Source organism: Lagenorhynchus albirostris, chromosome 19, assembly GCF_949774975.1.
Source record: "Lagenorhynchus albirostris chromosome 19, mLagAlb1.1, whole genome shotgun sequence".
In the NCBI taxonomy this organism is placed as follows: domain Eukaryota; kingdom Metazoa; phylum Chordata; class Mammalia; order Artiodactyla; family Delphinidae; genus Lagenorhynchus; species Lagenorhynchus albirostris.
The window spans coordinates 30,649,705-30,662,034 of record NC_083113.1 but is presented as its reverse complement, the minus strand read 5'-3'; the positions used below and the strand labels follow the sequence as shown (position 1 = coordinate 30,662,034).

Genomic DNA, 12,330 nt, shown 5'->3' with positions numbered 1-12,330 from the left:
AGAGGGCGCGACGTCAGACCCGAGATTTGGGGAAGGGCGAGGGAGGGGGGTGAGGGTGGGGACGGACACACAGACACAGATACGGACACGCACCCCCCGCACGACACCCCAAGTGTCCACAACTTTAGGCCGCCTTAGCCCGGGGCGCAGAGGCCGGGGATGGGGGTGCGGGGAGTGTAGTGTGAGTAGAGAGAAATAGGTTTTAAAAAGAAAAGAAAGAGTGAAGGGAACAGAGAGGGGAGAGAAAGGAGTAGTGAGAGAGGGAAAGAGAAGAGAAAGACGAGAGTTTCATAGCATCCAGGAAAGTGAAAGAGCCCGAAGGAGCGGAAGCGATCCTGGGGGTTGGTGGGGGGGGGAGAGGAGCGCAGAAAGGGGAGGGGAGAGGAAGGGCGAGGAGGGGGAGTGAAAACTAGAGGAGGGCGAGGGAAGCGAGGCGCGACACAGCTCGGGGAGAGGAGGGCAGTGAGGAGCGAGGCGCGGGCAGAGGCAGCTCCGGCTGCCGAGAGGAGGGAGCGCGGCGCAGAGAGGAGGGGCTTGCGGGCCCGTAGAAATGTCAATCAGAGCCCGGAGCCCCGGGAATCTCCGCCAATCTGTTCGGACCTGACCTGGCTCCTTGCCTCCGCCGCCGCCGCCGCCGCCGCGGAGCAGATCAATAGGCAAACGCCGAGCGCAGCGCAGCGCGGGAGGCAGCGCGGCCCCAGCCCGGCCCAGCCCCCGATGCGCGCCGCAGCCCGCGGGCGGCGCTGAGCTGGGCGGCCCCGGGGGCCGGGCCCCCTCTCCGTCCGTGCCCCGCGGGCCACCATGTCCTTCCCCCAGCTCGGATACCAGTACATCCGCCCGCTCTACCCACCCGAGCGCCCGGGGGCCGCCGCCGGCGGTGGCAGCGCTGGGGCACGGGGCGGCCCGGGAGCCGGAGCCTCAGAGCTGGCTGCCTCGGGGTCCCTGTCCAACGTACTCTCGTCCGTGTACGGGGCGCCCTACGCCGCGGCGGCAGCGGCAGCCGCAGCCGCCCAAGGCTACGGCGCCTTCCTGCCCTACGCGGCCGAGCTGCCCATCTTCCCGCAGCTGGTAAGTGGCCGGGGAGCCGCAGCGGGGAGGTTGGAGCTGGGGCGCCGTACGAGGTGTACGCGCGGGAGTAGACTAGAGGGGCCTGGGCCGGGAGGGTGGAGGCGGCGATGGCCAGCGCTCATCCACGCTCCCTTTGCGCGTGTCCCTTCCTTCTCCCTGTGCGTACAGGGCACGCAGTATGAGCTGAAGGACAGCCCGGGGGTGCAGCATCCGGCCGCGGCCACCGCGTTTCCTCACCCGCATCCCGCCTTCTACCCATACGGCCAGTACCAGTTCGGGGACCCGTCCCGTCCCAAGAACGCCACCCGGGAGAGCACTAGCACGCTGAAGGCCTGGCTGAACGAGCACCGCAAGAACCCCTACCCCACCAAGGGCGAAAAGATCATGCTGGCCATCATCACCAAGATGACCCTCACCCAGGTGTCCACCTGGTTCGCCAACGCGCGCCGGCGCCTCAAGAAAGAGAACAAGATGACTTGGGCGCCCCGCAGCCGCACGGACGAGGAGGGCAACGCTTACGGGAGCGAGCGAGAGGAGGAAGACGAGGAGGAGGATGAAGAAGACAGCAAACGCGAACTGGAGCTGGAGGAGGAGGAACTCGGCGGGGAGGAGGAGGACACCGGGGGCGAGGGCCTGGCTGACGACGAGGAGGACGAGGAGATCGATTTGGAGAACTTAGACGGCGCGGCCGCGGGGCCCGAGCTGGCCCTGCCTGGCGCGGCGCACAGGGACGGCGACCTCGGCCTGGAACCCACCTCAGACTCCAAGAATAGCGACTCCGACGACAGTTCCGAGGGCTTGGAGGAGCGTCCACTGCCTGTCCTGAGTCTGGCCCCAGTGCCACCGCCGGTGGCCGCGACTCCGCCATCACCGCCCTCGCCCTCAGCAGGCCTGGACCCCTGCGCTCCCGCACCAGCGCCCGCCTCGGCCCTGCAAAAACCCAAGATCTGGTCCCTGGCCGAGACCGCCACAAGCCCGGACAACCCGCGCCGCTCGCCTCCGGGCGCGGGGGGTTCTCCCCCCGGGGCAGCCGTCGCGCCCCCAGCCCTGCAGCTCTCTCCGGCCGCCGCCGCCGCGGCTCAGAGACTCGTCTCGGCGCCGCTGGGCAAGTTCTCCGCTTGGACCAACCGGCCGTTCCCAGGCCCGCCGCCCGGCCCACGCCCGCACCCGCACCCGCTCTCCCTGCTGGGCTCGGCCCCTCCACACCTGCTGGGACTTCCCGGAGCCGCGGGCCACCCGGCCGCCGCCGCCGCCTTCGCTCGGCCGGCGGAGCCCGAGGGCGGAACAGGTGACTGCGGAGCCAAGGATACGGAGGGAGGGGGCGAGTTTGGGGGTCGCGCCCGGGCAGGTCCCGGGGGGCGCAGGGCGCTTACCACTCCGCTCCCGCCTCCCGCGGTCCTGGGCGCCAGAATGGAGCGATCTAAAGCCCTTCCTTTTTCTCCCGCTTCCCGTAGATCGTTGTAGTGCCTTGGAAGTGGAGAAAAAGTTACTCAAGACAGCTTTCCAGCCCGTGCCCAGGCGGTAAGAGACCCCGAGCTGGGGTGGGGTGTTGGGACTGGCAGTCGGGGGCAGGGAAGAATGCGGAGGAAACTCGGGCTTCTGCCCCCGGGGGAACGCAGCTAGGACGAGCTTCTAAAAGGGGACGAAACATACTCTTCGGTCGTCGCCACGGGCCCAGAGATGGCTCGAGAGTCCCAGTCCAGACACCCGGGCGGGGCCCAGTGGACCTCGGAGCGGGCGGTGGCTCCGTGAAGGTCCACCACCTTCCAGCAGCGCACCTCGGGTCTTGACGCCTCCCGCCCAACCTTATAGTTGAAACGGAAGACCAGCATCTACAGCTGGACCTCATTGCACATTGAGACGTCTCCCTTCCCCCGGCCTCAGCCCCGGGTTGGGTCTCCCAATGCTAGGCAGCGTCGGTGCCCCTAACTCACTTCCTTTGCTACCACTGCCTCTCTCTTGCAGGCCCCAGAACCACCTGGACGCCGCTCTGGTCTTATCGGCTCTCTCCTCATCCTAGTTCTTTTTAAAAACAAAATTTTTTTAAATCGTTGTAATAATTGTAAAAACCAAATCGCTCTGTATAGTTATGACTTGTAAGCATGTCCGTGTATGAATACCTAAAAAGAAAACGAAACAAAAAAAGAAAAAGAAATAAAACAAATCTCCCCCCGGCCCTCCCCCGGTGGTTTCTGTACCCCACATTAGCTGAGTTTGTGAGGTTTGTTTGTTCGGTTGATTGGGGGGGGTGGAGTTTCAGTGAGAATAAGCGTGTTTGACTTTTCTTGTATATACAGAAAAATGTACATATGTGTGAACCAAATTGTACAAGAAAGTATCTATTTTTGGCTAAATAAATGAGCTGTTGCCACTTTGACTATAACCTGCCTGTCTGCCCCCGGAGGGATCTGTTTGGTGCTTTTCGTTTTTTGTTGTTTTACACCCTCATCCCCCCATGTTTGAAGAGTCGCCCGAATCAGCGGAAGAGAAGCAAGGCGAGTCAGGGCCCTGTAGTCGGAGGACGGCGGAGGAGAAGCTGGAGTGGCCGGGCTGGGGGCACCGCTGGAGAAGAGAAGGTTGGAAAAGTACCTGGGGCGCCCGAGAGAAAGGGCAGAGGAGACAGGTGGGAAAGGGGGCAAGATTGCCTACAACGAGCTGGGAAACGGGGCCCAACTCCCCGGTCCACTGGAGCAACCGCGGGGCCTTGGGGCCTTCTCTGATGACGCAGCAGAAAGACTTGGAGAAGGATCTGGACGCCTCCCTCCCCCATTCTTCTATAGGCACAATCGAGGCTTTCTCAGTCTTACATAAGGGGCTGTGCAAGCTCCGCTTCGGGCCCCCTTCCAACCACATTGATCCCCAGACTCCTTATATAGATGCAGGGATGTGGGGTGGCAGTGAGTTGGGGCGGGTATGCAGGAGCGGGGAATCCAGGGGTGCACATCCTTTCCCCTTGGTGACTTTGCCCAGCCCACATTGCCCGTTGGGGCTCCGGGCGGCATGTGCGTCTTGGCATCCCAGTGGGTTTTGCCGAAGTGCCCTGAAAGGGCAGCTTTCTGAGGTCCCGGCGCCGGGGGTTCGGGTAGTTGCACCGGCCCAGCCGGGATTCCGGCTCCAGGCCGGACAGAGGGGTGGTCGGGCCGGGGGAGGGAGCCGGGAAATTTGGGGCTGGAGCTCCCTCTGCAGGACAAAAGGGCCGCTCGGCGCCTGCCTCGGCGGCCTCTCCAGCCAGGCCGGGCGTCGCGTCCCCTCCGCACCCTCTTTTTTCTCTTGCAGTCAACTAGCCTTGCCCAACTTTGAAAGAAGTTGTAGGGATGCTGGAAGAGTGGCGCCTTGGGGGTGTCGTTTTTGCATCTCCTTCCCCACGCTGAGTTAGTAAATTTATAGGGCGGCCAGACGCCTGTTTTTTGCCCCGCACAGTGGGACATGTCACAATCTCGCGGGTCCCCGGCAAGTTTGGGGAGCGCTTGCAAACCCGAAGTCACGGAACAAGGCGCCGCGTCATATTGTACATCTTGGAGTTTCGGCGGGAGCAGAGGGAGTCCGGCAAGGACCCACCCATGCGGGCACAGCCGCCAGCGCCGGCCCGGGTGACCCCCACGGAGGCTGGGGCCGTCGGCATGACGGCGCCCCAGGGGCGGGTGGGAAGGAGGGTCTGTCTGCAGCCGCTGGGGCCCACCGGGGGCTGGTGAAACAGGAGCGCACACCCATCGAAGACGTTGCAAGGACGGGACTCGCTCTTCCAGTCCCTTCCCCAGAGGCCAGAGACGTCTAAGGTTTCGGTTCAGGCTCCTTCCCAGGTGGCAGGCACAGACTTGTGGTTCAGCTCTGACCCTGGGCACAGCGCCCCAGACGTGGCGTCCGTTTCAACTGCCTGGGCCTTGGACCTCAGAGGTGGGACGGAGGCCTCGGGTTAGCATCAGTATCTTTACATGGACAACAGCCTGATAGCCCTCCAGTGAGTGCCTCACAAGCTTCGTCAGAGCACAGGCCGAGTTCCCCTCTCTGCCTCCTGGGAAACTCCGGGCAGACAGTGAGCTTCTCTGCCCCCCATTTCCTCATCTGTAAAATGGGAATAATGACACCTACCTGGCATGGTGGTTGTGAGGATGAGAGACAAAGCACGTCCAGTGCTGGCATGTGGTAGGAGGAGTGATAGCCCTAGTTTTATCTTTATATTCCAAAACTCTCAAGCCCACTCCTCAAACTCCCGGTAGGATTCTGCCCTACCCCATCCCATCAGCCGTAACAGCCGGGTGTCTGCATTCAGACATCTGAGGACCCAGCTGAACCCAGGGAGAAAGGACACTCTCCAGGGAGGAGTGCAGCAGGGCGAGCAGGTGAGAGGAGTCAGGCAGCCTTCCCACACGGACCGTCCAGCAAGAGAGGAGACCGTGCGTTCAGAGGGAGACGGGTGTGAAGAGGCCAGGCCCAGCTTGGAGAGGTCTGATCGCCTGTGAGGTTTGGTCAGCATTTCAGTGCGTCCTATTCTGGGGATATTAGTCCTTGGAGGAGACCAATCGTGCCCCACTGAAAGGGCAGGATGTGTGATGCCAGAGGAGAGTTGAGGTACACCTGGGAGAGACCCCCCGTATGTGTGTATCTTCTCTATCCCATAGAACACACGGCCCCTTCAGATGGCCCCAAGTTGACCCCCATAACATAATGGGATCAAAATGAAAAGGAACCTCATAGGCTTTTCAGCTAAAAAGGGGAAGAGGAGACCACTTCTTTGCACCACTTTTATTTCACCAAGGAACAGATTCCTCAGCCACCTCCTGGGACCTCCTCCCTGAGTCCCCCGCCTTACGCCTTCCTTTCAAGGATCCTAGGAACTGTCTCTGTCCTTTATTATCTGGCCCTAAAATTTAAAAAGGAAAGAGGAAGCTAGGGAAGAGAGGGAGAGAAAAACAGAAAGGCAGAGAGAGAGAATATATGGGGATCTCATTCTTGGTCCTGATTAGGCTTCAGTTAGAAATAAAATATGTCAGTCACTCTGCCTGGAAGGGGTTCCTCCTGTCGGGGCTGGTTATGCAAAGCACTCAGAGGTGTGTGGGGATAATCAATTAGGTCAGAGGAGGGAGTATATGTCACTGCTTCCCTCATTATCTGCATGGAGGTAGAGGAGGGGGGCTGGTTTGCTGGGCCACGGAGCCAGAGGAGAATAAAATTATCTCCCTAAGTGATGGCCCACCTCTGGGACCAGGACGTTCATGGTTTTCAGTTGAATTTATTTTTGGTTGGAATACAGCGAGGAGGAAGCGGGGTCCAGTCAGAAGGCAGCGTGGAAGGGCCGGAGGGCTAGGGCAGCAGAGGCTTTGGGGAGAAGGAGGGATGTTCCAGCCACTCACCTGCCCCAGGGGAGCAGCAGGGAGAGGGAGGGCTCCTGGGCTGCTGTTCTCTGGGCACCTGGCAGGTCTGCTGTCTTAGGCCTGAGTTCTGGAAGGTTAGAGAGAGGGATTGAATATTTGGGTAGGAGCTGGATGTCTGACGTCTTCACTGGTTTGTTGGGAGCTTCTGTCAGGAACTCGCTTTGGGCCTAATTATTTATGTCTTTCTAGAAATGTCCCCCGCATCCTAGAGTTCCTGGTTGTATGGACCTTCTACCTGCATCAGATGAAAATGGGCAATTGCGGGTGTGTAAAAATTGCATCTGTGGTTAGAGCCACCTCCAACTTGAATGGGCGCAGGCTTCATCCTTTCTCAAGGCCCCGCTTTCACCATCTGCCACTTGGAGGAGATTGGATGAGACAAATATATTCAAACTTTCTTACAAAGCCAACATTGTCTAGGGTTAGGCATGAATGTCGGAAGTGTGGGTCCAAAGATAATTATTGGGATAAGGAGGCCCCATAACCTTTCTAGTAACCACCTCTGGATCGTAACTGGCCACTGTCCTCTGATCCAGGCAGCCAACTTGACCATATTGAAAGTGTCCATCTATTGTGTGACCAACCTAGCTTTTATGCAGCTGCTGCTCGCCTTTGAACAGAAGCTCCAGCCCCTCCGAAGGCTCTCCTGATGGTCTGGCTGGAAAACCCCACGAGGCATCTCTTCCTGAGGGTGAAAGGGATGAGTACTCAGGTCAAGAGACCTGGAAGAGCTCCTAAGAGAGGTCCTTGACCAGCTGTCCCTCCCACTTCCAGGACAGATGGCAATGTCTGGAGACACTTTCAGTTGTCATGCCTGGGTTAGGGGTGCTACTAGCATCTCATGGATGGAGACCAGGATTGCTGCTAAGGGTCCAGCAAGGCACAGGCCAGCCGCGTGCAACAAAGAATTATCCAGTCCAAACTGTCAACAGTGCCAAGCTTGAGAGACACGGAGGTGAGGGAAGGGAGAGGAGTCTGGGGCAATCACGGAAGATAGTGTCTCCCAGAAACCATAGCTTCGTGGAGAGAAACATTAAAGCAGGGCACTAAGTGGGGCGTTTTTGTTCTTTAAAGACTTTTGGCCCTGGAATGGGGAAGTCGGTGTAAGGGAAACTCTGCCAGCCTGGGAAATAAAAAGAGCGGGTTTTCAACTCAGCCTGGTGCCCGGGAGCCACTGAAGGTGAGACGGTCTCAGGCAAGAGGGGCAGAGTCAGCCCCAAGGAGGATGTGTGTCTGCAGAGTTGGGGCCTTTCTCCCTGGGTATTTATATCAGGAACAGGTTATGGGAATATTGTCACAGATGAAAGCTTAACTCCTGTGGCTTTGCCTCAGAATCATCGCCACCTCTTAACTGCTGCCAGCCCTTCCGTGCACGTAAACGCGTCTATTTATTTACTTGCTTATTTTACCCGGGAGCGTGTGTGTGTGCGTGTGTGCGTGTGTGTGCACGTGCCCGCGCGTGTGTGTCCCATGTCAGGGAGCCAGAGGGAGACAGAGGCAGGGTAAGGCCTTACTCCGGGGCTGACCGTCTGGGACGGGAAGGCTGTGATGTTACAGCTTTTTTCTTGCATTCTCTCACTGCTCTAGGCGGCTAACAAGTGGGCCCACAGCCCTCGGGGCCCTTGGAGTGCACTCATCTGAGAGATTGTGCTCTTCTCAGCCGCTCAGATTTATTTTGCCAAAGTTACAGGGCAATTATGGAAATGCGCCCTTTGAAGCTGGGCTGATTTCTCTTTATTTTCTTCTCCCTGACAAAGCAGAGCTTCCCTGCCTCTTGTGGGCTTTTTTTTTTCTCCCCCCTCCCTTTCCTTTTCCTCTCTCCTTTTTTCTGATAATTATTAGATAGTGGGAGTTTCCAGGGGTAATTTGAAAAAATCTTTTAAACAGTGATAAAAATACCTATAGAGTAAAAGAAACTTACCATTATTTAAATGTTACGTTGGGTTTTTTTTTTTTTCTCTTTTTTTTAACGGGATTTGATGGCCAGGAGGAAAGAAATGAATTCGTGATACTAAGAGACAGACCCCTCCTGCCCAGATCGTCAGGGGGCGGCCCACGGCAGCCGGGCAGGCCACCGGCTTGGCCAACAGACTGTTCCAGTGACCTGGGGCTCCTGCTAGGCCCCTGGAATCGTAGCTCACAGATTTTAGCAGGACAAGCGCTCTGCTCCCCTTTGCTCACACCTCTGGGTGAATAAGAGGCCCCGACTCGACAGGGCTGTGTTTCCTGGGCCTTGTGCATTATTCATCACTGCAGCATGGAATCCGGAGGCTCTGTGTGAACCAACCCCATTTATTTCTCTCCTCCCGCCCCACTTTGCTTGGCCTGACGCTGGCGTGTGGAGGGAAAGTGTCTGAAGCCAGATGGTGTCCGCCTCGGTGCTGGCGAGGCCTTCGAGGGGGAGAGTCGGCCTGTTTGGGGTCGGGGTGGGAAGGGGCCCAGTTTCTGTTTTTCAGAGTGACTTTGAAGTTTTCTTCGCCCATCTTTTTGTTTGCTCCTTCCTCCTTCCCTTCCTGTGTCTGAGGGTGAGTGGCTCATTATCTGTCCGCAAACTCCGACAGGAAGTCTCGTCCCCTTCAGGAGCTGGCGTTGGCCTCAGAGGCCTGTCCGGAGTGGAGGCCATCTCAACTCTCGCTTCCTTTACCCCACTTAAATAAAATCCAGTCAGGTAAATGGAGTGGAGTGCTGCTTATTTGATAGGCCCCACGGTGAGCGCCTTCCATGCATTCTATTTAATGTTCATAGCCGCCCTCGGCCAAGGCACAGACAAGGACATTAAGGCTTGGGAGAGGGGGATGGAGTTTCAGAAAGTCTTCTGGTAACATGAACATTCTCCATGGAGTGAAAGATAGCCACGTGGAACATTCCATATGGCGTGCTACCATCTGAATTAAAATGAGAGTATCCATTTGTTTGTACAAAAAGCTGGTAAGAGTGGCTGCCTTAATTTAAGGAAAGGACCTGGGCAGCTGGAGGTCAAGGCCCCGAGGGATATCTTTCAGTTTCTATCCCTTTGTTCCTTGTGAACTCTGTGAATGAATATGTTAGCTCTTCCTGCTTGTTTTTAAATAACTAATATACGTGAGAGAGGTAGAGAGCAGTTTCTCTGGACCTCACAGTGGAACTGAGGATCCTTCATTCACTCATTCGTTCACTGAACATCCACAGATAGTCATGAAGCACCAGGTCAGACTCCCTTGGTACAAATCCCAGTTCCATCACTCCCTAACTGTGTGACCTTGGGATACTGACTGCATCTCTCTGAGCTTTGTTTCTTTTAAACCAGAAAGAAGAATTACAATTTTACCTCCCTCATAGATTGTTGAGAGAATGAGTTAATTCACGCTTAGAACAAACAATGCATCATGCATAATGATCTGTCTCATGCAGAGTAATTACTTAATACATTACAAATATTATTTTTATTTACGACAACAACAACCCTAGGCGATAGGTATTGTTGTCCCCAGTTTATAGATAGGGAAACCCAAGCTTCGCCCCTTGTTCAACTTGGCCAAGTGTTCTGACCCAGACCTCTTGGACCCTGATGCACTTGACCTGACCCTGTCGGATGGGCCCAGCACAGCAGCTCTCACTGCAGCCCACCCTCTGCATAGAAGGCAGTGGAATGCAAGGGCATGGGAACGGCTGGGCCAGAGGGATAACTTGGAATCTGTTGCCTTTGATTTTCTACTTTTAACTAAGCACAGGACAAGATGAGGGGCTCTGTCCACTCCTTTCATTCCATCTCCCATCCTGGTGGAATGGGCTTTCAGGAGAATTACACACCAGCGTTTTGCTGTAAGAGGCCATCCATATTAGCACAAGAAAGGCTTGTCTTACTTCTATATTTCTGCTTCTCAACGTGTGGTCCCTGGGCCAGCAGAATCAGCATCACCCTCAGAGCTTGTTAGAAATCCAGCCTCTCAGGCCCCTCCCAGATCCACCGAATCAGAAGCTGTGTTTCCCCAGGACTCTCTGGGTGATGAGCGCGCATCCTGAAGCGTGAGAAGGGCTGGCGTAGATGTTCCTTAGTAAAGCCCGTGGTCCTTCCAGAATGGAGACAGGAAGAGGCCCCGAGACTCTGATCTCCTTGGGCTGCACAGGCAGGAGGATACTGGAGGGAGGGAGGGCAGGGCAGAGGGTAAAGAAGGAAGGAATGAGAGAGGTCAAGGTGCCAAGTGCCAACCCAAGGCTGGTTTTTGCCAGGGCTGAATACGGATTTTGCCCCTTTCTCCATCTTCACACATGTTCAAGGTCGGCTGGAACACTGGGTTCCTCACTGCCACAGCCTCTGCTCACGTGCCCCTCCAGGTATTTCACAGCGTAAGGATATATGTAATTAAGAAATGTAGGACTTTTTATTAATTGTAACTGATTTCTTACAGCCCGCCTCACAGCTGATCCCCACTAAACTTGGGTACATCTCGTGAAGAGCGGGAAGGAGGGGGTGGGAGGAAAAGAGAGAAAGGAAAAGAGGAAGGAAGGAAGGGGGGAGGGAAGGAGAAGGGAGGGAGAGAGGAAGGAAGGAAGGGGAGAGGGAGAGAGGAAGGAAGGAAGGCCAGCTATTCTGAATGGGCACAAAATAGGTAGGAACTTTTGAGGCCAAGGATTGACTCCTTCACTTATTTTTTTATTCATCCATCCATTCAAGAATATTTATCAAGGATAACGATATTTATTTTTATTAACTAATTCATTCAATAATGTGTCAAAGAGACACAACGTGAACAAAGTCCCTGCCCTTCTGAAGCTTTCAGTCAACTGGAAACACGTAATTTAATAATAATAACAATAATAATAATTATGCTGGATTATGAAGGATAAAAACAAGATGCTATTAGAATGCATAAGGAAGTGGGGTATACCCTAGCTTGGGGTGGGACGGGTGGAGGAGGTGGGTACAAATGCACATATGCCTTTGAGTGTCCAGGTACACAAAGGAAGGAGGCCTGTAGCCTGGAGGGAAAGCGGTAGCTCTAGGTCTGTGCTATCAAGCACTCGATATGTGACTGGTCCTAACTGAAAGATGTAGTAAGCACAAAATACACTCTGGAATTCAAAGATTCAGTCCATTAAAAGAAAAAAGAATGTAAAGTATTGCAATGATTTTATGTTTGTTATTTGTTGAAATGACAGTATTTTGGATCTATTGGGCTAAATAAAATATATTATTAAAATTAATGTCACCTGTATTTTTATACGTTTTAAAATGCAGGTACAAGAAGTTTTTCAATTTTATTTATTTATTTATATAAATTGCATTTCTAATGTGTGGCACTACTCCCAGGAGACTGAGATGCCAGGAGTCCGTATGCCAACACCACTGCTTCCTAAGTCACCTTGAGTAAGTTAGCTTAGCTGCACTTAACCTCAGTGCCTTCCTCCATAAGCACACGCTATGTGCTCAATTTAATCGTCCCAAAGACCCTATGATACAGATCAGGGATTTGAAAGCATCAATACTTTCTTTTTTCATTTCAGCTTCTGCTTCAGTGTTGACTGTCTTCTCTCCTCCAGGTGGCAGGTACACAGGTGTCATTAACTCTGTGGCCATGGCAGGTACACAGGTGTCATTAACTCTGTGGCCATGCCTTAGAACTGATGATCCAAAGGGAAAGAAATGGTTTCTCTTGCTTTGTTTCAGTTGTAAAATCCCAAGGAAGAACTCTGATGGGCTCAGCTTGGGTCATGTATTCATTGCTGGTCCAGTCGCAGCAGCCAGGAGTGGGGCAGGAAGAGGAAGAAAAAAAGTGAGGATGCTACAATCATAGAAATGGGGAGGGTGGGGGAGAATGTGTGCTGGGAAGACGCAATCAATCTGTATCTACTACACTGGAGTGGTAGGGAAAGGGTAGAAGAGGAATAAGGGAAGGAAGTTCTATGAAGA

General features: G+C 54.9%; 1 protein-coding gene across 1 annotated transcript; it reads left to right on the top strand.

Moving 5' to 3' along the window:
• Positions 1–431: 431 nt before the first annotated feature.
• IRX3 (iroquois homeobox 3) lies at positions 432–3,445 on the top strand. Its single transcript, XM_060129938.1, has 4 exons — positions 432–1,068; positions 1,237–2,356; positions 2,523–2,589; positions 3,034–3,445. The coding sequence occupies exons 1-4, from the start codon at positions 802–804 to the stop codon at positions 3,086–3,088; spliced, it is 1,509 nt and encodes a 502-aa protein (XP_059985921.1). The 5' UTR covers positions 432–801; the 3' UTR covers positions 3,089–3,445.
• The last annotated feature ends 8,885 nt before the right edge of the window (positions 3,446–12,330 follow it).